Source organism: Osmerus mordax, chromosome 9, assembly GCF_038355195.1.
Source record: "Osmerus mordax isolate fOsmMor3 chromosome 9, fOsmMor3.pri, whole genome shotgun sequence".
Taxonomy (NCBI): Eukaryota; Metazoa; Chordata; class Actinopteri; order Osmeriformes; family Osmeridae; genus Osmerus; species Osmerus mordax.
In genome coordinates this window covers 3,919,159-3,944,831 of record NC_090058.1, presented here as the reverse complement: position 1 = coordinate 3,944,831, position 25,673 = coordinate 3,919,159, and the positions used below count along the sequence as shown (strand labels likewise).

General features: G+C 47.7%; 1 protein-coding gene across 1 annotated transcript in view; it reads right to left on the bottom strand.

Moving 5' to 3' along the window:
- The window catches only part of sptbn5 (spectrin, beta, non-erythrocytic 5), a 38,756-nt gene extending 14,358 nt beyond the window's left edge, over nt 1–24,398 (bottom strand). Inside the window, exons 1-41 of the mRNA XM_067243776.1 lie at nt 24,285–24,398; nt 19,621–19,788; nt 19,227–19,504; nt 18,799–19,027; nt 17,213–17,407; nt 16,821–17,039; nt 14,394–14,614; nt 14,106–14,244; nt 13,708–13,919; nt 13,282–13,435; nt 12,978–13,178; nt 11,277–11,483; nt 10,928–11,090; nt 10,603–10,739; nt 10,277–10,486; nt 9,871–10,023; nt 9,369–9,499; nt 8,924–9,175; nt 8,411–8,698; nt 7,642–7,885; nt 7,127–7,266; nt 6,899–6,998; nt 6,568–6,738; nt 6,197–6,361; nt 5,878–6,104; nt 5,601–5,787; nt 5,267–5,467; nt 4,823–4,939; nt 4,588–4,745; nt 4,339–4,471; nt 4,010–4,155; nt 3,794–3,908; nt 2,543–2,653; nt 2,111–2,290; nt 1,743–1,946; nt 1,481–1,630; nt 1,281–1,385; nt 943–1,134; nt 526–681; nt 246–437; nt 63–158 (exon numbers count right to left, since the gene is read on the bottom strand). Coding sequence (XP_067099877.1) covers nt 63–158; nt 246–437; nt 526–681; nt 943–1,134; nt 1,281–1,385; nt 1,481–1,630; nt 1,743–1,946; nt 2,111–2,290; nt 2,543–2,653; nt 3,794–3,908; nt 4,010–4,155; nt 4,339–4,471; nt 4,588–4,745; nt 4,823–4,939; nt 5,267–5,467; nt 5,601–5,787; nt 5,878–6,104; nt 6,197–6,361; nt 6,568–6,738; nt 6,899–6,998; nt 7,127–7,266; nt 7,642–7,885; nt 8,411–8,698; nt 8,924–9,175; nt 9,369–9,499; nt 9,871–10,023; nt 10,277–10,486; nt 10,603–10,739; nt 10,928–11,090; nt 11,277–11,483; nt 12,978–13,178; nt 13,282–13,435; nt 13,708–13,919; nt 14,106–14,244; nt 14,394–14,614; nt 16,821–17,039; nt 17,213–17,407; nt 18,799–19,027; nt 19,227–19,504; nt 19,621–19,788; nt 24,285–24,398 — 7,161 coding nt within the window. The remainder of the gene's footprint in view (nt 1–62; nt 159–245; nt 438–525; nt 682–942; nt 1,135–1,280; nt 1,386–1,480; nt 1,631–1,742; nt 1,947–2,110; nt 2,291–2,542; nt 2,654–3,793; nt 3,909–4,009; nt 4,156–4,338; nt 4,472–4,587; nt 4,746–4,822; nt 4,940–5,266; nt 5,468–5,600; nt 5,788–5,877; nt 6,105–6,196; nt 6,362–6,567; nt 6,739–6,898; nt 6,999–7,126; nt 7,267–7,641; nt 7,886–8,410; nt 8,699–8,923; nt 9,176–9,368; nt 9,500–9,870; nt 10,024–10,276; nt 10,487–10,602; nt 10,740–10,927; nt 11,091–11,276; nt 11,484–12,977; nt 13,179–13,281; nt 13,436–13,707; nt 13,920–14,105; nt 14,245–14,393; nt 14,615–16,820; nt 17,040–17,212; nt 17,408–18,798; nt 19,028–19,226; nt 19,505–19,620; nt 19,789–24,284) is intronic.
- Between the last annotated feature and the right edge of the window lie 1,275 nt (nt 24,399–25,673).

Sequence of the window (25,673 nt, the reverse complement as noted above, 5' to 3'; positions counted from 1 at the left end):
CACCTGCATCGCATGCAGAGCATGGACAGAACAACGATAACATACATTGCCTCCATACTTACCCTGGACCCTGACCCTCTGAACTCATTGAGTTTTTTCAGCAGCTGGAGTCCATGTTCGTAGTCCTCGCCAACGTCTCCTACGTTGATCATCACCTCCTGGCAACAGCAAACACAACAGGAGTCAGCTCCCATCCAACAACATACAGAATCTACTCCTTTATTTCTCCTGTACCTCCTCCATACCTTCTGCCTGATCCAGACTTCCACCTGCTCCACCTTCTGAAGGAACTCCAGGAAGTCTCTGTTGTCTTCTAGGACTTTCCCCCTGGCCACCACGGCCATCTTCAGCTCCTCCCAGTGGTGATTCAGAGCCACCATGCTTGCACGGACTTCTTTCGACCTGGGGTGACGCAGCGACAGCAACTCCTCGCCAGCCTATCCCAGCCAGGAGTGTGATGATCAGCTACTGATTGGCCAATACAGTCATGACTTTATACATATATCCTAGTTGACCAGTACCTACCTGCTGCACTGAGTCAATGATCCTTCCGTGGGCCAGGATCTCAACCTCAAACACCTGGTGTTTCTGCAGCATCTTCATCTTGGTCTGCAGGTTACTCAGGTCCATCTTGGAGTTCTCCTGCATCTTCTGCATGCGTTCAGACACCCATTCCTCTGCCTGCATGGACACGGTGGACAAGTCAGGTGACAAGCCTTTTTAAGCAAGACAGAAGTTTTTTTTTTTTTTATAAATCTCGAAAAGGGGAATGAAAATACAGTACCAGTCAAAAGTTTGGACACGTGACAAACTTTTGACTGGTACTGTATGTCCAATTAATGAACCAGGATGGGGTATTGCATAAATGAGTGTTAGCTAGCATCGCTGTGAGAATTAGTAGTGTCACACATCTGCTAGGAACGCTGTGGTCGACCCATCTACCTCAGCAGCGTTGCGGTTGAAGATACAAAGCAGCCTGGAGATGGCCAGTTCCTCCTTGCGTTTGATTGACAGCTGCTTGATCCTATCCCGTCTCTCCAGGAGGCCCTTGAGTTTGCTGTGAATCCGACCAGATTTTTCTCTACTCAAGTCTTCCTGTCTCAGCTTTTCAGCAAGTTCCTTCAGAGACACAATCTGAAGGACAGGGAGTGTATTGGGGTCAGACAGGCTGAAAATAGGCTCAAACAAAGTGCACTGCCAAACCACCCTCAAAGCCTTCTAATTACAGCCTCCACAAGAGTGTGTTTGGCAGAGGAATACAATACTGAAGTCAGCCCTACCTTGTCTTCCTGGGTGCTCAGCAGTTTCTCGAAGGCCTCGTGGCGTTTGAACAGCCTCTCCACCTCGTCCACTGTCGTCCCCAGGTCACTGTTCTTCAGCAGGATCTGACAACACAAAGCAGAGGAGTCAAGTAAAGTCAACTTTAACAGATAAGGGTGACAGTCAGTCAAGGCGTAGGTTTGGCAATGTTCCTTCCGACCTCCTGCGAGTTGTTGATGTTCTCCATGCTCTCCATGTCCCTGTAGAAGACCTGCTCCAGGTGTGTGACTTCCAGGCTCCTCTGCTTCCTGTCCCAGTGGCCGTGCAGCTTGTCCTTCTCTTCCTGCAGTGACAACAGTTTTTCCTTCACCTGGGAGGGAAGAGAAGAGGAATCAAGGAGAGAAGCCTGTCCATACAAGTGATCCTTTCCTCTCGTTTGATCTCCTCTCTTCTCCTCTCTTTTCCTCTTCGGAAACCCTCACCTCTCTGGTGTTTGTTCCATCTTGCTCCACCAGCTGTTGGCCTAAGGCCAACGCCTGGTCATAGGTCTCCTGACGAGCCAGCATCTCCGCCCACAGCTGTTGGTGCTGGGAGAGCTGGAGGTCACATGTCACCAAATCTCTAATGCTTTCCTCTGCTGACATGCCACTAAGCACCTGGCCACACCACAGGAAGTAATCCTGCACCTGAATACACCCACGCAGATGGAAATCAGTGATTAGCATAAGTGAAATACACACAGAAACTACTTTTCACACAAGTGGCTGTCAATTTTTATTCAATACAAATTGCAGAAAATATAAGTCTGACTAACAAAGTGAATCTGAGTCTAGTGTTGTTTTCAGTTTACCGTGTTGAGAAAGAGGTAGCGCTGGCGTGTCAGTTTCAGCTCCGCCTCCCTCTGGTCTATGTGGAGGCGGAGTCTCTCCCAGTTCCCCACCACTTCCTGCTGCTGGTCTTGAAGGCGGAGTCTCATGTCAGGGGTGCACAGCTCCAGGGTGGAATCAGTCGCATCCAGCAGTTCCTGGAGCTGGGAGACAGGGACGAGGGAAGATGGAAACGAGAGAGAGAGACGACATACAAAGAACAAAGATAGAAAAAGTATATCGTATCTGAAGAGTTTTGGGTTGATGTTAGTTGAGATACAGTGGGTTTCTTCAGTCTTGTTTCAGATATCTGCCGCAATCTACTGTGTATTTTGTTAATAGTCTTGTTTGAGGTACCTGAAGTTGTGTACAGTGTATTCTGGTACAGTAGTGGTCTCATGACATGTTCACTTTACCTGTTGTTCAGTGCCTGCCAGCTCGTGGACCAGTTCTTCATGTTTACGTAGTTGTGACATCACACCTCGCAGGTCTCTGGCAACGTCATCAGTGATGCTCATATGCCGCTCCTGAGGAGGGGTGGAAAGGAGAGATAGAGAGAGAGGCAGAGAGAGAGAGAGAGAGAGAGAGAGAGAGAGAGAGAGAGAGAGAGAGAGAGAAAGAGAGAGAGAAAGGACAGGAGAGAGAGACAGAGAGAGAGAGAGAGAGAGAGAGAGAGAGAGAGTGGCAGAGAGAGAGAAGCAGAGAGAGAGAGAGAGAGAGAATGAAAGGACAGGAGAGAGAGGCAGAGAGATAAAGTGGCAGAGAGAGAGAGAGAGAGAGAGAGAGAGAGAGAAGGAAAGGAAAGGACAGGAGAGAGAGAGAGAGAGAGAGAGAGAGAGAGAGAGAGAGAGAGAGAGATAGAGTGGCAGAGAGAGAGAGAGAAGCAGAGAGAGAGAGAAGGAAAGGACAGGAGAGAGAGAGAGAGAGAGAGAGAGAGAGAGAGAGAGAGAGAGAGAGAGAGAGAGAGAGAGAGAGAGAGAGAGAGCAGAGAGAGAGAGAGAGAGAGAGAGAGAGAGAGAGAGAGAGAGAGAGAGAGGAAAGGACAGGAGAGGCAGAGAGATAGAATGGTAGAGAGAGAGAGAGAGAGAGAGAGAGAGAGAGAGAGAGAGAGAGAGAGAGAAGGAAAGGACAGGAGAGAGAGAGAGAGAGAGAGAGAGAGAGAGAGAGAGAGAGAGAGAGAGAGAGAGAGAGAGAGAGTGAAGGAGGCAGGGATGAATCACATTACCTCAGCAATTGTTAAACCACAGGCATTCCCTTCACACTGTGACTTCCTACTCATTCTTTACTTTAATTCCTCCTCCCGTCTAATGTATTATTAATGTAGTATTTCCTCAGTGAGCATAGAGCAGCATGGCTACTTACTCTGGTATTTAACGAGTCCCAGTCCATTACAGTGAAACAGCAAGCAGAATTACAAATCACATCAAAACAGAGATGGAGAGGTTGGCCTCTAGTTGAACCCAGAGCAGCGTAGCGCCACTGGTGAGTCACTGAGCTGTGTCTGTTACACACCTTCATCTGCATGACTTCCCAATTCACTCAAGGCTGTGTCTGGCTTCCTGTTTGGGCTGTTCCTTTTTTCCAAGCAATTGCTCCCTCACTCCATAAACACAGTCTGACATATAAAATAGTCATTCTAGTCAGACAAAGGAACATGTCTGTTGTACCTCAATGTGTCCCAGAGCCTCAGTCAGGTCTCTGTAGACCTTGTGACAATCCTCTGCCTTCAGCAGACAAGCCTGACGCTCTCTGGACAGGTCTTGAAGCTCCTTCCATGATGTTCTGGAGGCAGAAACATCAACAGAAGATAGATGGACTTACGGTTGGATGGATAGATGGATTTATGGATGGATGGATGAAACAAAGACATAGTTTCGATATACCTGAGCTGATGCAGAATCTCTCTGATGGTGGAGGACTGGGGATGTTTGTTTTGTATAAGGGCGTCAGCCAGTTCCTTGCAGCTCTGCATCCTTTCTAACCCCATTTCCAGGCGCTTCAGGAAGGCCTCAAAGTTCCCACGCAGCAGCTGGGTCCACAGGGGGAAAATATACAAGTTAAACATTTTTATGAGATAAATAATCTTCCAAAGCTTTCCATAACTTTGTAGACTGACAGTTCCAACAACCTGGACAATGTAATTTTTTTTAAAGCATGTGAGAAATGTGCTTGAGGCCAGTGGGTTCAGCTAGTGGTCTGAGGTGTGTCTTACCATCACATGTTCATAGTCGTTACCATAGTCCTCAGAGCAGGCAGTCAGTCTCTGCTGGGAGATCCAGTCCTCCAACTCAGAGGACTCCCTTGTGAACTCATGTAAGTGTAACACCTCCTTCAGCTTCTGGGCCCTGGTTGAAAGTTATAAACACGGGTTAATTGTACTGTACTTGATGGGCATGGTCAACCACTGTAAACTATAAAAGGCCAACAAACTGTGAACATTTGTTTAGAAGTCACTGGATACCTGAGAGCAGCACTGTGCTGTAATTGTGTGTTCTGGGTGCTAATTCGCATGTAAGGTCTGTTGAGTTCCTCCAGGTGCCAGTCATGGATGGCCTCCTCCACCTGCTCCCCTAACTCCTCCACCTGATTCTCCACCACCTCCAGCTGCCCCTCCAGCACCTGAAGAAGAGAGGAGAGTTCATCTTCTGCACTGAGTGTATCAACATCGAACTGAGCCAAGGATCAGCTCTACCTACCTGGTGTTGTTTGATGAGGCTCTGCGTGGCCAGTTCATTCTTGCCGTACTCGTCTGTGCTGACCAGAGCCAGGATCTCAGACAGACGGCTCTCCAGCTCTGCACAGTCCAGCAGGATCTAGGAGAGGACGACAGCGCAGCCCAGCATGAGCAGGGATCACATGGGAGCACAGATACACAGTCTAAATGAGGATGCGTTAGGATGTGGATGTTGGAATGTGAGAGCATACAGTCTGTTTTATGCAGCTAAAAGTCCAGAATAAAGCTGTATATTCACATTAGGGTTAGAGAGAGGGATTCTTTTACCAAACCTGGGTCAAGTGTTCTTGATTTATATGCCCCAGTACCAAAACGCCAAATAAATAAATATTTTTATTTGGATTCCCCAGTGGCAAAAGTGCAAACTCAATTTAAGTAAAATCAAGGCAATTCAGTGTGGCTGCACCTGTTCTCTGGTGACAGCCTTGCTCAGGTGGGCCGCTCTCTTCTCGCACGCCCCCTCCAGATCCTCCCACTCTGCGTTCAGGTGGCCACACCTCTTCACCACTTCCTCGCCTTCGTATTGGCTGGACTTCCCCAGGCCACGCCCCTTCTCCAGGACACGTGTCAGGTGTTTACAGTGGGCATTCACCTCCGCCTGCAGCTCCTGAAGACAGATTGTGGGACAAACTTTTTCAGGTGGACTTCCTCCACACCTCTCCTAATCAAGCATCTAATTGGAAGGTGTCTTTTGCAATGCCTGGGCACCAGAGAGGCGTTTCTCCAAGATTCTCCTATACCTTGTGTTTCTGCAGCAGGACGATGGCCCCTGCCAGGGACTTGTCATAGTTAGTGGACCCAGCTGATGGATAATGTTCTGTGATCCAATTTAGCTCTAAATCCACATCGTGGTAGAACCCGTACAGAACCACGGAAGCTTCCAGCTGGGCTCTGCGCCGGTCCAGGGGCTTCTGGAGGGACTTGAACCTGCGAGGAAAACAAAAACGATCCATAGCTAAGAGAATTCCACTCCTGCGCTGCTTTCAACTCCCCTAAACAGCAAACGCACGGACTCACATCTTGAGGTAGAGGTCCGTCTCCTGAAGGATCCTCTGGGAGTCAAAGTGGTGGGTGGCGAGGTGTTTGGCACGGGTCACGATGGCGTTGATCTTGTCGGCCAGCTCCTGCGCCTCCTGCTCCAGCTGCTGGTGCTCCTTCAGCAGCTGCCGGCTGGAGCGCAGGTCGTGACCTTTGGCGGCGTTCTGAAGCATCCGTTGGATAGCCTCGATCTTCACCTTAGCATCCTGCGCCGAAGGGAGTACACAGTCAACCATCTGAGCTCCTTTCAAAACCCCAAATCAAGCGTGAGGAGTCGTTTTCTCGCCCCCATCCATACCTGCAGCAGCTCCATCAACTGCTCCTGCTGCCCCGCCTGCCTCAGTTTGTCTCCCCGCTCGGCCATCTTGGTCTGGAGGCGAGCCCAGCGGCTGGTCACCCCCGAGGATTTCCTCCGGATGCTCTGGCTGTTGTAGTGTTCCTCTGCCAGCATCTCCTCTCCCAGCTGAGGCCAGAGACACACAGCCGGACAGGTCAGGTCAAAGCACAGGTTAGGGTGTGTTGGGAACAACAAGGCTCAGTGTGGGGGTACCAAGGACAGGGTTACAGTTTGGTCAGTGGATGTGACTGAGACATTCAAGGTTGTAGTTTTTTTTGTTAGGCTCAAGACTAACATTCATCAGCCAATGAACTACAAAGCTTTTTTCTTGCCTGAGTGAGTCTGTCCAGCCACACTTGGTTGGCCTGCATCTCCTTCTCTGCCGCCTCATGTCTCTTCAGCTTGCGGAGGACGTTGGTGGGGTCTCGGTAAGACTCGTCCTCCGCTATCTTGACCTTCTCCTCCATCCACAGCTGCATCTCCTCAGCCTCTCGCAGGAACTCCTGCAGGTTGTAACATACATAGACTTGCTCAGTCACACAGTCATGTGTATTGCATGTCAGATTTTCTATTTCATAAAGAATATAAATAAATCTCACTAAGCAATGTGTAACTAAACAAACTAATATCAATTTGTAAGACTTTTTATGGTATGTTCGATACCTGGTACTTCCTGGAGGCTAACAGGAGATTTCTTCTATGTCGGCAGCTCTCTCCAAGCTTCCTGTTTCGCTCCTCAATACCCTGCAGTCTCTCCTGGATCCTAGGAAGGAGATGGGTGCATGAAACTTATTTTACAGGAAAATTTTTATGTATACACAGTTTTGATGCTTATCTAGTCATAGGATATGTGAAATATGACATTGGATGACAAAAGGATGAAGGTCGTACTGTTTGGATGCAAAGTGTCTTTTGCTGATGAGTTGGTGGCTCCTGTCCTGGAAGAGGCTGATCTGATGGTCCAGGGCCTTCAGTAGATCCTCCAGCTCCTCCTGTCTACCCAGAAGACTGTGGACACTGTCCACTGAGTCCTAGACACACACACCCACAGACAGGTTCAGGCTTAGGGTTAGGGTTAGTCTCAGTGGGCTATCCTCTTTCTGTGCCCATGAACAGGTTGACTTTGGGTAAAGGAAGCACAGACCAGGCCTACCCAGTGTCATCCTACACATGCTATCTTATCTGGAGGATTATCAACATAGGGCTGTGGAAAACTTAAGTACTGATCCTGACCTAAAGCAGCTGTCAGCAGAATACAGAATTACACTAAACACAGACAGCGAGGCTTTGAATGCGTTTCATATCACTGGTAGCCTATTTACTCACCAGAGTGAAGACATACAGTCGCTTCCAATTAAAATGTGCAGTATATTTTTGAGAATTAATCTTTATTTTCCTTTCCTCACCCCCAGATCTTGAATTCTCAGTCTGGCTTCGTGTCCAGATAGAGATGCATCTATCCTGTCTGCTTCCTTGTTCAGCTTCTGTAGCTCCAGACCCTGCTCCAGACGGCGGTTCCCACTGGCCCACAGGCTGTCCAGCTTGGTCCACTCAGAGTGCAGCTTGTCCAGGGTCCGATGGATCTCTGCTCCACCTCTCGCCCCGGTGCTCCTCTCCAGGGACTTGCCCAGTTTGTCCATCCGTTTTAGCCTGGGGGAGGGACACATATTTAGGTATCAAGGCACAACCTTTATTCTCTCTCATATATATTAATTGGGTGTGATTGTCTCTCATATTTATTTATTTATTTGTATTATTATTATAATTTCCCCACCCTAACTAGTCCCTCAATTTTTGCACTACACAGACTATGTGTAATGATCTAGATGGCGCTTTTTGCATAGAGAAACGGCAAGGTCGGAAAATGAAATTGCCTCTTCTAATGATCGGTGCACAGTTCCTTTTAATGTAGTCTACCACCCATTAACAATCTTGTCTTTCTCCAAATGTTTGGATGTTTGATATTAGTTTAAACAGTAGGTTTGGAGGTGATACAGTATCTAAAGTATTTAAAAATAAACAATAATGCCCAAGCTGCAACGTATGCAAGCACACCTCACAATTTCCCCAGAAATTGTACCCTCTCTAGTTTGTCTCCCCCAAAAAACTTGGTACAGGCGTTGGTGCGTAGGTTTGCAACTACCAGTGTGCATGTGTGTATGTCCCTGCGTTCACCTGTCTCTCTGCTCCTCTATCTCCAACCTCAGGTCCTGGTGGTCTTTGAGCAGGGCCAGGGCCGACGCTACGTCTGTGCCTGACTCGTCCTCCAGGAGGCGCTCCTGAGTCGCCCCGGCCCAGAGGACCAGGTCTCTGGTCTGCAGCTGGAAATCCTGCAGCCTCTTGGCCTCATCCAGCTGCTGCTGTCTCTCTGCCGCCTGCTGCTTCACCTGCAGCAGCAACGCCTCCAGACCACGCACCTCCTCCAAGATGGCCGCACTTTCTGCCGGGCTGCAGTCCTGCTTCCTGTGGCAGAGGATGACACACTCAATCAAAAGAAATGTCTTCCTTGTGTACACAACTGTAGGTGTTTGAAAGCAAATCACATTTCATGTAATTTCAACTCCTTCTCGCCGCGTCACTTATCCGCTTTCGCAGATATTATCTAAACCGTACACTCGAACCAGAACAAACAGCAGATGATTACAAACCAACACAACACACGTACGCCACCAACACCACACGCCTCACATTTTGGCCACGCTCTTCAGGTAAGCGATCTTCCTCTCCAGGGTGTGGATGTCCCTGAGAGCCTGGGTCTGGGTCCTCTCCTCGGCCTGCAGGGTGCCGGGGCTGCAGCCTGGATCCAGGGGCTCCAGCAGTACCAGCTGGTCCTGGAGCTGAACCCGAGCCTCCTCACAGCTCTGCAGGAAGGAGCGCACATCGGCCCCGCTCAGCAGCTCCTGGCCCTTCTCATCCTTCAGGCGCTGGATGTGCTCCCACCTAGTGGTCGGGAGGACCCACGGACGGGACGGTCACTCGCACTCGTCAGTGGATTACATTTACATTTAGTCATTTAGCAGACGCTCTTATCCAGAGCGACTTACAGTAAGTACAGGGACATTCCCCCCGAGGCAAGTAGGGTGAAGTGCCTTGCCCAAGGACACGTCATTTTTGCACATCTATGTGAACTTACCTGCGTGAAACCTGTCTTTGTCTGGCTTTAATGTCCTGCTGTTTGCTGTGTCTGCTTCTCACCAGCTCCTCTCCCAGGCTGGTGATGTCATCCAGCTGACCCCTCCCACTTGCTAGCTCAGTGAGGAAGTTCTGAAGCACAAAGGGGGGTTTGAAGGATGACAATCACGGTAACGAATGGAGACGTGTTTTCTTCCAGTTAGGATAAAGGTGCAGAGAGTCAGGAGGAGGGCAGATCAGTTGAACAGTTGGTGCAGAAAGTGCAGAACATCTAAAGAGATAGGTGTTCCTTGGCCTACGCGACTTGAGAAAGGTAGCTAGTTAAACTCCTACGCGACTTGAGAAAGATAGCTAGTTAAACTCCTACGCGACTTGAGAAAGATAGCTAGTTAAACTACTACTCGACTTGAGAAAGATAGCTAGTTAAACTCCTACGCGACTTGAGAAAGGTAGCTAGTTAAACTCCTACGCGACTTGAGAAAGATAGCTAGTTAAACTCTTACCTCGTACTTGGCCTGTACGACTCCCATGTTTTCTGCAGAGGAGCTGAACGTGTTCAGGACTTTCTCCTTGTCCTCCATCCAGGATTCAAACTCCTGGCAGGTGTTGTAGAAGCGATGGAGACGCACCGTCTCTTCCAGGGTCGTCCTCCGAGACTGGGGGACAACGCGCACACACACTTCATCACAAACCTCACACACTTTAAAACTAATAGTGCCAGCAGAATAAGTCATGTAGCTTACAGAGAGGCTGTGGACACAGACTTAGAGCTTCAGAGGGTGAACCCTGAAGAAGGCTTACGGCCCAAAATGTCAGATTTTCAGTCAGTCCTATTCACACTTCGGTCACACTTTAGTAAGATTGTAGAGCGTTTCTTCAACACCCGGCCTGTCAAACTGCACCTCGTACCTTGGCCAGGTTGTAGAGCGAGTTGTAGTCCTCATCTAGGCTGCTCTGGGTGCTCTGGATGGTGTTCCTCTGGTAGTGAGGGTCTGGGATCCAGGCAGTCTGGATCTCCGCCGTGCCGCGACGCATTGACCGGCTTCGCCGAGGACGACTGGTCAGCTTCCCACTTTCTGGCTTAGACACCCCATTGGTGGGTGGAGTAGAGGGTGTAACCTAACCAGAGAAAATATTGACATGCAGTCAGGTTTTTTTTTTTCAGATGGATTCCAAACACCTTTTAAAAATACAATCTTATTTCTTAGAATGCGAACAGGGTATGAAAGTCTTACTGTGGCTGAGAGCTCGTTGAGATAGGTCTTTGGAACCAACTGTTCATTTCCTTTAGTGTCCCTGGCCAGGACCTTCTCACCATGGTCTCTGCTGAGGATGGTCACCACCTCACCACGGTCCCAGCTCGCCTGTACACCTGCTCGTCAGACCAGCCCAGCAGACACACCACGTCACCAGAAGCACCAGCTAACATCACACACTGCGCAACATGCGAAACAGCTACTGTAGAACATTGTTTACTATTCACTATTCTCAGTGACCGCAAAGGTTGGTCTATTCAAGGAATGGCCGGAGGTCATCCAGGAGAGAAGAGAGAGTGAGCACCTTTGTATCTGTATCTGATCTTGGCTTTGGCCTCCTCTCTACTCTGTGTCTGGATGGAGGTTGGGCCTGGCTTCCCTCCTCGAGGTGATGTCACGGCTCCTGGCCCCTCCTCCTCCCCAGAGGAGTCACTGTATTGGACCATCTTGCTCTGCTGAGGCTCCGCCTACACTCACAAGCATTAAAGGTCAAAGGTGAACAAGACGGCTGACATTGGTTCAGTCATTTCAACTAATATCATGCAATGAGACGGCTAAAGAATGTGCTCTTGTGGGTGCAAACTGTCGTTTTCAGGATTCACTCCGACGGCTGGTGGAGTTGTTAGATGTTACTGATCTGATGATGAACTCACAGTGAGAGGAGACATCTGTGCAGCGTTCTTGGCCTGCTCCCCCAGCCTCTTCACCTCGGTGGAGTACGCGCCCATCTCCTTCATCAGACGTAGGTGGCGCTGTAACAGTGCACCGGTGCTGGATTCATCCTTGCCGTAGTCTTCACTGGTCAACAGCGGCTTCCTGTCGCCCAGCCACGAGTTGGCTTCTGTGACATCAGCGAAGTACTGAGGAAAGTAGAGTTGAAGAGAGTTGACATGCAACACACATGGCGCACATTGACCAAACAGTCCAAGCAGTGCTATAGTGGTGAGGAATCTCTTAAAAATGGCATCGAAGCGGGTATACTGTCTGTCCATAACAAAGACTGTGGTCCATCCATTGGCGTAGATTTAGGGGGGGACGCTAGGTACTAGTCCCCACCAATATTTTAAGATGACAAAATTGTCCCCACCAATATTTTAGCGAACTCCTTTGTTCTGTAATTTGGATCGATTCCGAAAAAATATTTTGCTCAATATATTTGCAAAACTCATTAGTATTATTGTTGTTCGTAGCCCAGAAAAGTGAAAAATACATTTTCAAGTTATCCAATGCACCCTCGAGCCTGCGAGACAAGATGATGTAATTTAATTGGCTGAAGTGGCTGTCAGGAACACTTCGTGAATCTTGACTTGCAGAAAGAGAGCTGTCAGTAGTCTGACACGGTAAACTAAATACGCCAGGAAATAATAAAGCCTCATATTAGTATTTCGTTTGGTCTCGGCATTGATATTTTTGACCCTTTTGTGCTTTGTAGATAGGAAAATGTCACCCAAAAAGAAAAGATGTATCAGAAGTTTTTTCACCACCCAGAGAGTAAGTCGCTAGCAAGGTCGTTGTTAGTTAGCTAGTAGGAAAACTACCCACATAGTGCAAACCTGCTAGTTTACATCGCCACCCATTCCCAAAACATGTTTCCCTAATGGAAACATGTTTTGAAAGTTGTTAGTGTAGTAGAGCATGTCACTTTTGCTTGTATTAAATCCATCCCTAGCGTCTGCAATCTTTCGACCAGTGTGTTGTCTTGTTGAAGCCAGAATGATAAAGCTAACCTACCCACATAATGGGATCGTGCTAGTTTAGCATAGTACCAGCAGGCTAGCAACTTAAAAGTGATATTAACTGGTAATAGGCCTATATAATCCCTTGGATAGTAATATGGCTATCCCTGTAATCTCGACCAATGTCGGCTGTCAACTAAGCATGGTTCCTGTCTGTATTAAATTGATGAATTACTGTGCAGGAAAAACAGCACTCTGAAGCTACAGATGTAGAGCAGGTTGGTGATGAATCAGCATCAGGGGTTCAGGTGAGAAGTTGAATGTGTCCATTTTGGTAAAGATTGCATTAAATTGCTGTTTTTAAGGGATGTTTAGACAATGTTACCCATTAATGTTATCATTCACACTTATACTTGTAGGTAGTAAAAAGGTGCTATAAATTGGGATGCCCAAATATAAATCATTATTTAATTGCTCAGAAGTCCAGTACAGATTATGTAGGCCTAGTACAGCTCCATAAAACCTAAACCAATTACCTACATATATATTATTTTTTTATTGGGGGAGGGGGGGGGGGGGGCGTTCAGTGTCCCTACCAAAGCTGAGACCAAACCTACGCCCTTGGGTTCATCTCTGCGTACCTCCCTTAACCGTGCATGACTGGCGTCCTCTGCCTACCTGTTTGATGACTGTGGCGGCATGCAGCCGGTTCTTGTGGCTGGCCACCTCATCCTTCAGGTGGTTCCACTGCTTCTTCAGGGTTCTGACCCACTTCTGGATGGCCTGCTCGCTGGGGGGACGTCGGCTACACAGCTCCTGCCCCCGACCTACGACCCCAGAGCACCAAGACTCGTGAGACTGCACCTCGGCTTCCAGCACCTGGGGAGACGACATGGAAAGATGGATGGAGGTGAACGGCTTGGGTCGGTGTGTGTGTGCGTGTGTGTGTGCGTGTGTGTGTTGCGCATGTCTCCAGTCACACCTTGTGTTTCTGAATGGCCAGCTGGATCTGGCTGAGGTCACGGCCCAGGCCGGCGGTCTGGAGGCGGAGCCACCTCTCGTATATCCACGCCTCCACCTCGTCGCAGTCGTGGAAGAACTCAAACAGTCTCAGCTGGCCTTCCAGCTGCTTCCTCCTGCAGAGACACCAGGTGAAAGTTATGCTCACTTAGAAGAGACTTGTATACAAAGCAGAGCTTTGCAGCTTGGAGTAAGACTTTTATAGCACAGGAGGGTGTTTGAATCTGTGAACTCTTAATCTGCAGTCAAAAGCTCTAACCACCGAGCTCCACCCTAGATAAAACATCAAATATACTTTCAGATAACAGACCATTATTCTTTTATATCCAAGGCTCTACTGCTTCAGAAACAGACACCAGCCCACAACTGGAGCAGCACCCTAGCCCACCTGTTCTTGCTGAGGGCCTCCAGAGAGCTGTACTGGGCGTTGAGAGCCTTGATCCTGGTCTGGACCTGGGGAGCGTCTCTGTGGCGCCCCCGGCTGATAGCGGCTAGCGCCTCACCCTGGGAGGAGATCTGGCTCTCCAGCAGGTCCTGCTGCTGCAGCAGAGACACCACTTCAGCCAGCTGCTTCCCCAGCTCAGCTGACCCTGCCAGGGCCTGGAGCAGGAGGGAGGGAGGGGGAAAGGGAGAGAGAGAGAGATGGAGAGAGGGAGAGGGAGAGGGGAGAAAAAAAAAGAGAGAGAGAGAGAGCATGAGGCTTCAACAAAAGCAAGGTAATGAGAATGTACTAGACCATTGTGGTTTAAACACAGAACGTCAGGACAAATCTTTAGGATCCTGCACCTGTAGTTCTTTCAGCTCCTGGGAGACCAGCTCTATGTCTCGAAGCACATTCAGTGTGTGGACTACATTTCCCAGCATCCCCCTCTGCTGCTCCAGCTGCTGCAGCAAATCCCTCCAGCGCCGTGTGATGCTCTCTTCCCTGGAGCAGATAGAGGATAAGAGCAAACAAGAGGAGATTCAAAATTAATTTCCTTTTTCCTATAAGTCCTCGTGAGAAAACCCTATCTCCAGTAGAAAAAGGTAAGCCATGTAAACAAAGATGGCAAGTTTTGAATCCCAGTTCCCTACCTCCGGGTGACCTGCTCTTTGCTGTGGTAGTCTCCTCTCTCTATGAGGGCAGCCATGTCCCTCAGGGCCCTGAAGCGGGGCTCCCTGGCCAGGGCGTCCGTCTCCAGGGCCTCCAGACGGCGAGCTGCAGCCAGGGCCTCCTCCAGATTGGCCAGCCCCCTCACGTCCTGCCTCCTCACCAGACCCTGGGTGTCCTCCAGGTAGTTCTCCCTCAGAGCCGCCTGGGGAATGGAGGTGGAAGGGTGGGGGGTAGGTACGGGTTAGCTATTTAATATTGTTTAAATGCTTTTCGATAGTTTTGGATGTTATTTTCAGGTGAACAGTGATGGTGACCCCTTTATTGTATTCATCTGAAGTCACTCATCAGTTGTGTCATCGTATTATAACTTTACAGGCTTTAACTGCAATAATCCCAATATCATGTTGTAATGTAGAATTTACTGTGAAATCAATGTAGACACAGTAAGTTACTGTAAAAGAAACAATACCGGGATTTCACAGCACTTTGTTGGGTTATTTCACAGTAAAATACTCTTTTCAAATCATCCTGTAAAACTTGAACTGCTCTGCATTGTGAGATCAAGAAGACACAGGTGGATACAGCACACGATAGAAGAGCTCAAAGGTACACTCACAGAAATGGCATAGTTTATTACATCTATTTGATTTTATTTAAAGTCATTTTCTCAAAATGTATTCATTAAAATTCCTTAGAATGAGCATAAGTCTATTAATTCTTAAATATATTAAACATAATCAATTAAAATATACTATAATGTTTTAAATATGGCTAGCTGTGAAACAAGCAAGATTCAAAACTCGTCTGAGATTGGTTTAGATGCAATTTTCAGGAAGTGAAATAGTTTTGAGTTGGAAATGACGTCATTTTTCGCGCTTTCCCAACCGTTTCTCTTTTCCACCATTTCACCTCGGCGCTGCCTGCCAGGATCGTGACTTTTGCTCTGTAACGGTAAACTATCTGCAGTCATCCAATTTAGCTGCTAGTAATCTCTGTGCGTACTTATGTTTTACTTGTGCAGTTAATATCGTACTTCACTGATTTGAATAATCAAATCCAGTAAATCCGTCATGATTGCAAACATTTTCGTGTAGTTTCATGGCCAGCTAAGTCTCATGGTCGATGCTTCAGCTAGGGTGGCTAATTTGCGGCTGGCGTCAGTGAAATAGGAACATCGAGTATGTTGCCTCAGATTCGTAGCAAGTACTGTTCAAATTATAGCTACATACAAATTTGTAGGTTTTTGCCAGCTCCAAATTTAGGATGAACTATTAGCTAACTCTGCTGTGGGTCAGCGCGAATGCTATTTTTATAGCTAAGTATTAACATTGGAGTGAACTAGTGTTGCACAGTAAACCTGTACTAAAAAGAGACACTCTTACATAGCTTCAGTGTCCCTGTGCATACATAGGAGACAATCACTGCAAAAGAGCTGCAGTTCCGGTGCAGACAGGAGAACCTAGCAGAACGCCATCTCTGTAGCACTCCATCCAGTCCAGAACCCGGGGTCCTGAAGTCTCGACTCTTACGATACTCAAACGATGCGATGTTAATATACCTCTCTGATCTAACGAATCTGGCTAACTGTCGTGACCTCTCAGGTGGGCAATGGCTGCGATGGAGAGCTGGAGAGATGGTTGTTCTGCTAGGTTCTCCTGTCTCTGCACAGGAACTGCAGATCTTTTGCAGTGATCTTTAATGAGCCTAATGACGAATCATGGTCAGAATTATGATGGCCCATGCTACACCCCCTACAATGGAAGCCAATTCCAGGTTGATCTGAAACAATATAAAACAGTACACGGGAAGTCCGAAAGTTAAATTGTTGAATTTAATAGTGAATTTAATACTTGTTATCATTATTAAAAAGTTAAAATGAGTTTTGTCTCTGTTGTCTTTGTTCTTGCTTTGACTTTCAATTTAGAAAATCCAAAGCAAGTTTGTGTGGTAAAATCACAGTTAACAAGTCAAATTTGCAGTATTTTGCAGTGTTATTTAAATTGTAAATGTACAGTAAATTACTGGCTACTAGTTGCATTACTTTTACAGTAAAAAACATAGAAATACAGACAATCACTGTAATTTATATACAGCAAGACGATGTAATTCCACAGCTACATACTGCTATATCACAGTAATCCAATGGCATGACAACTGTGAAGTTACAATATACCGCTGTAGTTGCATTGCATTTTACTGTGAAATGTTTACAGTTCATTATTGTGAAACATGTGCAATACATTACTGTGAAATATTTATAATAAATTACTGTAAAATTACTGTGAAAGTAATGCAACTAGTAGCCAGTAATTAACTGTAAAGTTACAGTGAAATATTTTACAGTGCAGTGTTGTATTTTAGGATGTTACAATTTCATGAAATCATGTTGGACTACAACATATTCTCACCTTCCTGTGGAAATTCTTCGCCAGCTGTTCCAGCTGCTCCAGCCTCATCAGCGCCCCCTGTAGGGCACCCTCCCTCTCGTGCTCCGCTCGTTCCAGCTGTGCCCAGCCCCGCTCCACGTCCCCCAGGGTCCGCCCCTCTGGGGGCACGTACGCCCACTGATTGTTGGCCATCAGCTGGGTCCGGAGGCTGAACAGGTGGGCTTCGATCGCTCCACGCTCCTGGAGAGTAGGGGAAGGAATTCATAAAGGTGGATAGGAAAAGAAAGTATGGCGATGAAGCACAATTACAATATGTCATTGATGATGACGCAGAAACCGAATGAATTAGAAGGTTGGTGGACAGATGCCTGAATTAACAGTTTTTGTATAACTTCCGAGGTCTGACAAAGTACCTGGTACTTGGGCGGTTTCTCCACGGTGCGGTAGGTCTTGAAGGCGCTGACCAGGACCTGCATCTCTCTGAGGGAGTTGGGGAAGGAGCGATCGTTCAGCTGCACCACCTTGGCTCTGATCCAGAGGAGCAGGTCTGACACCAGGCTCTCATAGAGAACCTTCTGGTCGTCGAGCTCCTTCAGTAGACCCACGATCTGAAGATGTGCAGAGGGGAGGGGAAGGAAGGGAAGGGTAGAGGTGTGCACCCATGAACCTCACAACCAACAGACACACAGCCATAAACCTAAAGACACTTACCGAAATCTACCTACACACACTTCCTAGGCACACACCACCTTCTAGAAACCTACAATCCTAGAAGACACACCACCAGATACAGCTCCACCTGCAGGCTGCAGCCCAGAGAGCAGGCAGACACCCACCTTGCTGAGTGTCAGCATGACTCTGACGGCATCTGAAGAGAGTCTCCTGTGTTGCCTACGCAACCACTGCTGGCTGAGATGCCCCCCCAGGGACATGACATCACCGTCGTCACCTCCACCGGGGCGTCACCATCCTGCCGCACTGCCCTGTCCACCGATTCTGGCCAGCCTGGGAAGCCATTCTCCCTGGTCCTTGAAAATCTGCCCTCAACTGTCTGGTCTTGGACTCCTGTCAGTTATGTTCAGGATGCACCTGAGTGCACATACATCCTGTCCCTCGCTGCTGGCTCAGCACATGCACATAAAGCTGACTGTGTACATACGTGTTCACAGTGGATGTGTCATCCTGCTAAGGCTTCAACCCACACACAGACACACTGTATCTGTGTTAGCTCTGGGAAGCTAATGCTAACGCTAGTTTGTCCAACAATATAATACTCCTAATCCCAGGAAGGCTTTCTCCCTACCTGAAACCCCATTTTACCAATGGCTATTTAAGAAATAGTTAAATCCTTTAACACTGTATTGGGGAGTAACTAGTAGCTCCAATGTTCTTCTTCAATGTTGTCTCACTCGTGGCTACTGTTTGTCTCAGTGTGTTTGTGTGTGTGCTTGTCGGCACGTGCGTGTGTGTGAGTGTTAATGTCAGTCTGCGTTATGGGATCAGTGTCTGGGCTGATCTGATTAGTGTCACAGGTACCACGCATCCTCCCAGGGCTGCTCCAATTGCTTTTTCCTTCCACCTCTCCTGACTTCCCTCCCTCCTCCCTCTATCTCCTTCCTCCTTCTACCTCCTTTTCTTTACTCCCTCCATTCCCTCCTTCCTACGCTGTCACTTTACTCAGTTCCCTAAGACCAGACCAGCAGACTCTGCCCTGGTTTAGAGACGCCCATAAGCACTGGTCTAAGATCAGCTTCTATACTCTTCTTTTCTGCTCTACTCTTAGAATAGAAACATACAAAACTGTATCCCAGTACACGAATGCAGAGCTTCAGTATAAAAATCCAGGATGTAATTCACACAAATGCCTGTAGAGGGTGCCTCAACTCCATTTGGGAAGATTCACGGTTGAATATTGTGTGTCTGCAACTGTACGTCCTTTAGAACGGGCGCAGGGCACACACTGACACGGTAACCTTCACTCCCCCTGCGCTTGCCGTACCTTTGCGAGTCTCTTCTGGATGGTCTGTCCCTGCTTCATCTTGGAGAAGTAGTGGTAGTAGAGCGACACGTAGGTCATGATGGACTTCTCGTCGGGGTGAGGAACCACCATGTCCTCCACGTCCAGCAGCTGCATGATGCCCAGGTCCTGCTCCGCCACCGCAAAGGCATGCGCGAGATTCCGCTTGGGCTCATCCTCTCCGAGACGATGGTAGTCAAACAGGTCGGGCCTGGAATGGGGGGTGGGAGGTTTGGCAGGGGTGGAGGGGGGGTTGGAGGGTTAGTAAGGTTGGTAGGGATGGTTGGGGGGGGGGGGGGGGGTTCCTTAATAGCTGTTGAGCCGCAAGCTTCAATTCAGTTCACACATTACATTTAGATGCTACTGTTGCCCCTGCACGAAAGTGTGGTGTGTGTGTATGTAAACACTACCTGTGCGCGTGTATCAGGGCGTTAAATGCCAGGCCGTCCCTCCAGCTACCAGAGAAGTTCTCCACGTTGACGTTGGCATAGCCGGCAGTCTTGTGCTGGCACCAGATCAGCAGGGCCTCCTTGGCAGAGCGCCGGGCCAGGCTGCCATTTCCACTGTCTACCCCGTCCAGATTGATGGCCCCTATCTGGAAGCGTAGGATGATGATCCAGAGCAGACCCAGGATCAGGGTGCGGTCTCCATCCACCACGTTCTCTGGACCAATCAGATCCACACGAATCTGAGAACAAGACAGGGATTGGTCGGAAACAATTAGGCCTACATAAGGACAAAAATACCAGTCACATGTTCTGATCATGTCTCCCCTCCCTTGGATGTGTGAGGCACCCATGATACCTTGGTCTTGAGGAACTTGATGGCGATGCTGTTGTTTTCCAGGCAGTGGACACGGAGTCTGGGACGGCTTGTCGAAGGCAGCTTATCCCCGGAGATCAGCTCCAACAGGCGCACCAGGTGGATGCCTGTCTTCAGCTCCGTGTAGACATCACTCAGACTCACTTCCTCCTGCACACACATGCACATGCACGTACACACAGACATGCACACACATACAGATACACACAAACACACTTGTGTTAACTGTATGGCTGCATGCAAATGTACATACACAGTCCCACCCGGAAATCACATGATTCAAAACATTCAAAACCTTCCTGGAATATTTGTATAAGGTTGACTGTTTATGTGATCCCATTTCTACTCTAAACATTATCTATCTATAGCAATGTCAGCTATCTGAGTCATATCCCTGACTGATTGGAGCACATGACAGCACATGTCCTTACTTCAGCAGAATTCCGTTTTTTTCTTGGATGGTGTCTCCTTTCACAAGTTTGTCTAGTTCAGTGAAATTGGGCTGGGAGGGGTAAGAAACACTAGCTGTGTGTGTTCGTGTGTGTGTGTGTGCACGTGATAGCATGGGTGTGTGTGTGTGTGTCTGGCCTGCTGCCGCCGGGGTCTATAACAGAATGACTCAGACACCCCACCCTCTGACATGGGGCTTGTTTAAGATGATGGAGAAGGAGAAGGAATATGAAACAGTAAAGACTAGACACTGATCCACTGTAGTCATTATCCTGTGAACCCTCTTTAGCCTCTCTGAGCACAGCCCAGGCTTCACTGTAAGAGCAGAGGACCACACCCTAAAACACAGACTTTGACAGTCAAGTCTCCTCTCTCCTGTTTTCCTCTCCTATCTTCTTATCTAAGAAAGGTGTAGGCACACCAGTTCCCTGTGAAAACACATTGAGTGTGGGACCAGGATATATAGTCTTATACTAGTCCATTACTCAAACACAGGCTCGCATGTAGTGGGAGAATCTGCAATATGTGCTGAATATGATTGATTTTGTTGCAGTGTACGAACACACTCCAAACACACACTGTACACCGGGAGTCAGGTGGCTGAGCGGTTAGGGAAGCGGGCTTGTAATCAGAAGGTTGCCAGTTCGATTCCCGGCCGTGCCAGATGACGTTGTGTCCTTGGGCAAGGCACTTCACCCTACTTGCCTCGGGGGGAATGTCCCTGTACTTACTGTAAGTCGCTCTGGATAAGAGCGTCTGCTAAATGACTAAATGTAAATGTACACACACACCCACACATATTCTACAGCTACAGGATTCTGCCGATACTGGCTGATGTTTACACTATGAGAGCCCTTCCAGGATGCTGTGTCGTCAGCATGTGTGCTGTGGCACTGTGAATTCCAGCTTACCGGAGGACGTTCACATGTTTATCTACAGGCTCCAGAACCTTTCCTCCTATGACACTCCACAGGTTGCTAATGTATGATTGATGTTGAACAGCACCCATGAGAGACGGACGGAGAAAGAGAGAGAGAGAGTGCGAGGAAAGGGAAAGGGAAGAGAGGGAGGAAAGGGAAGCATTTAAGACACTTGAGGTGTTGTATGTTTCTTACACACGGGAATATAACAGAGAAGAAAATTCTAGAATATACTAGAATAGAAAGGAATACATTTACATATTTAGCAGACGCTCTTATCCAGAGCGACTTACAGTAAGTACAGGGACATTCTCCCCGAGGCAAGTAGAGGTGAAGTGCCTTGCCCAAGGACACAAGGTAATTTGGCACAGAATAGAACGTGTCGCATTTCTATTCACATTTCTGAAGCCCCATGTGTCAGATTATTTTGAAGATCCATTCTGTTCTATTCTCTTTTACATTGTTCACTTGTGTTTCCTCCATGTTTCTCCCTGGGACCTGATGATATCTGTAACAATGTTATCTCCCTGGGAGACGGAACATTAAACAAAGGTAATTCTATAAAAAGATGCTTAGTCCTCTCTCTCCTTCCTGTGTGTCTGATTGGTGCTGAGGCAATGCCAAACTCACTCTGTCTCCCCCGCCCATCTGTCTTTCTATCTCTCCCTCTCTCTCTCTCTCTCTCTCTCTCTCTCTCTCTCTCTCCCCCTCCCTCCCTCCCTCCCTCCCTCTCTCTCTATGTTTGTCCTTCACTCTCTGTTAAGGCTGAGTGAGTCAGTTACATATTGACCCGCCGTCAGCAGGCTGTGTCCCAGGCTTCCTGCTCCCTCTACTGTGTGAGAAGACAGTGAGACCAAGCAAGCTCCTCCGCAACTATACACCTACCACATAGGGAGTCAGGTGGCTGAGCGGTGAGGGAATCGGGCTAGTAATCCGAAGGTTACCAGTTCGATTCCCGGTCATGCCAACTGACGTTGTGTCCTTGGGCAAGGCACTTCACCCTACTTACCTCGGGGGAATGTCCCTGTACTTACTGTAAGTCGCTCTGGATAAGAGCGTCTGCTAAATGACTAAATGTAAATGTACCACATGGCCATAACAAACGACAGTACAACGAATCCTGATCCTACTGCAAGACAGAGATTGGGAAGTAACGAAGTACAAATACTTTGTTACTGTACTTATGGGAAACAAAGGTTTAACGAAAGGTAAAAAAATAAAAAATAATTATGAAAAACGTTTCAAAAGGTTATTAAAAAAAAGTTCCATGCATAACACAGCACCACTCAGGAGAGGCACTGTATGTGATGTTTGACCTGCGCATGAATGATGGACCTTGCCTAAGACAAGACACACAGCAGGTAGGCTGGCATCCCACCTCCCAGATATGTCTGGTCAGCAGCGGAAAGAGGATATGGCTCATATACACTGTAAAATAGGTTAAGGATAGGGTAAGTTTACTCTACCTTGTGAATTGTCTAGAGGCATTTGAGTTCAAGAGCCGGATCAATTATTCAAACTGCACTCCAAATTAATCCAGTTCTTCAACTTATATGGCTCTTGGCAATTCATTTAATCAAACAGTTTAAGTAAACAACTTCAGGTTTTGCTGTGTACAGGGAGGGATTGTGGAGATCACATACAGACATGTATGCCTTCCCCTTCCAAACTAAGCACACACAGTCCAGAATATATACCTGGGTTTCCAGTAATGTAAAAAGAACATTCCAGACACCTTTCCAGGCACATCCATCCTTGTTTTCTACCCCTATTGTACCCCTTTGTGTGTGAGTGTGTGTATGTGTGTCTGTGGGGGGGTGTCTGAGTGAGTGAGTGTGTTGATTCCTCCAGCTCAAAGTGCACGATCATACTTCAATCTCAGAAGAATGCCTGGAATGGAAGCACATCTGCAGTAAGTTCCAAACATACGTTCATCTTGCTGTACACATTCCTCTAATAACTCTGCTGGGCTGTGTGTTTGTCTTTGTTGCTTAATAACCTCTTGGCCTCTCCGTCACTCCTTCTGAGCTCACTGGAGCTCTGCTGATAACGCTCCAGGCTGATAGGGAGAATGGTAGAGCGCTGAGGCAGTTAAAGGTTGTCAGTGAAGGTGGCCGATGGTGCCAGGAGAGAGACAGGGGGAGGTGATGAATGGAGGTGTTTAGTGTGCAGCCATGGGTCACTTTGTGGAGGAGGTAAAGCCTGTCGGTGCCTTCAGAGAGAGAGAGCGAGGTAAGGGTGTTGGTGAGGGGAGTGAGGGGAGTGAGGGGAGGGGTAATACATTTGCTGTGAGGCTCCATGAAGGTAAGAACTGACTCTTGACTCTGTGAGTGACTGAAGCTAGTTAGCGAACAGGTTATCTGACATACAGTACGTGCGTAGGAATAACTCTGATAAGGCCTGTCAGATAGATGACATCACTGTAGGGAGGTGTATGTGATGACAAAGCAAAAAGGTTTCCACAACAGCTCAATGATAGCAGAGCGATGCTCACACCACCTCCAGCCCCGGGTTCTGTGTCAACTGTAAACAGTGAACACCAAAAGGTACATACACTATTTTAACATAAACATTAAAGCCTCCTGCTTTCTAAAGCTCTCAGCCGGAACAGTTTTAATCAGTCAGAACTCATGGAAAGACATGCAGGGGACAATTAAAAGCTAGTGTCTCTTCTCAGCTGTACCGTGTGTGAATTTAGTTTAAGAGAAGAAGAATGTCCTGTCCTCGTAGATATCCATCTCCACAGACTGACCAGAGTGAGCGCATGATTCTGGATGTTGTCCAGCGCTCAGGATACACACGAACATACTGGGGGGCCTAACATAAATATCTCTGACACTTGCGGGGGTGTCCACTTTGATAAATGACTTGAAAATGATGTGTGTGTGTGTGGAGGGGGTGGGGGGTCAGGCTTACAATATTTTCAGGGGGGCCCTTGGGACCCCACAGAAATGAACCCTCCGTGTGAAGCTTTGAGGAACCCTTCAGAAGGGAAGAAAGGTGAGGAGAGGTCACCCTCCAACCATATTTCGGCCAAACAGGAGGACAGCAGAGAGGGTCATGGGAGGGGAAGAAGAGGGGGAGGGCTGCACAGAAAGAACCGGAGTGGGCAGGGAGTTGAACCTCGGTCTCTCTGTGTATGTGTGTTCCAGAGAGCCTCCTGGTGTGACCCTGGTGTCTACAAGTCTGTAGGCATGTTACAGGCTTGGCCTGGTGTGGCCCTGGTCTCTATGGGTCTGTATGTGTGTTCCAGAGTGCCCAATGGGCCTTTCTCACCCCATTCTTGGAGAAGACGCTGTTCATCCACTTGGTGTAGGTCTTCTTCTGCACGGCCATGCGCTGCTCCTGCAGCTCCCGGATGCGACCAGTCTCAAACTCGTCCCCGTCCATCCTGACAGACAGACTGCTTCCCTGAAGACAGACAGACCACTCCCCTGAGGACAGACAGACAGACAGGCAGATGGATGGACCAACAGATAGATGGACAGACAGATCTATCTCAGTCACATTTACATTTACATTACATTTAGATTTATGCATTTAGCAGACACTTTTATCCAAAGCGACTTCCAAAAGAGACTTTTACAAAAGTGCATAGGTCACTGATCATAACAACGAGATAGCCCCAAACATTGCGGGTAGCCAAAACATGAAGCATACATTGTGAAAACTAAATAAGTCCCAAAGGGAAGAACCACAAGAGCATGTGATATTTAGACATTTAGACTCATTCAGTTTCATTTCAGCAAAAGCGTTCTCAGAATCTTTAATATTATGATGTCTGCTGCTGATAGTATCTTTTACATTTTTATTCTCCCATTTACAGGCCTTTATAACAGCACTATAAAAATACCTCACATTTTGTTTGCAGATAGGTTAACCATGAAAATCCCTTGTGAGGTCACTCAACTCTAACGGGAGTTCTACTTGGTGATGATACTACAGGAATATTCTAGTGTGAAAACACAGGTACCACACAACTCTTGCAGAACCTCAAATTAACCCGAATATGAAAAGTATATCTTGTCAACTGTGGTGGAAAAGAAACACCAGCACACGCATACACACACACACTACACACACTGAATCCACATGAAACACAACCACTGACCTTCTGTCTCCTCCGTATGTGTTTAGATCAGATGTGGACACACTCCTTCAGAACCGTAGGCAGGCTACCTCAGCTAGCCAGGAAGGTAAGCTCAGCCTCACGGGAACCCTCATGCACACCTCAGACTGACTGCTTATTCTGACAGAAATGTGAAGATGAACTTTGAAGCCATCTGAAGTCATGCATTTACAGCCCAGTGAAGACTCACCTGACGGTGTTAGCTAAATTATCAAACAAGGGGCAAAGGTAAGCTGGTTAAATCTTTTAGCACAAACACAAATACATTTATCAGAAATACTTCTCGTCAGGATTGTTGAAATACATCCATATTTACTACACACCTTTTAGAGAAGTCACTGATCTGACCTGCTTATCACCAATATTTTTATACAAAAATAAGTTTAAATCAAGGATAACCTGAAGGGTGGGTGGAGGTATTTGAAACAGGCACCTGGAGTGCTGAATTAGCAGCTTATAGACAGTACATTAATGAAGTATTGGACCATGGGGAACGAATAAGGATCATCAAGCAAACTGTAATGTGATATGGATTA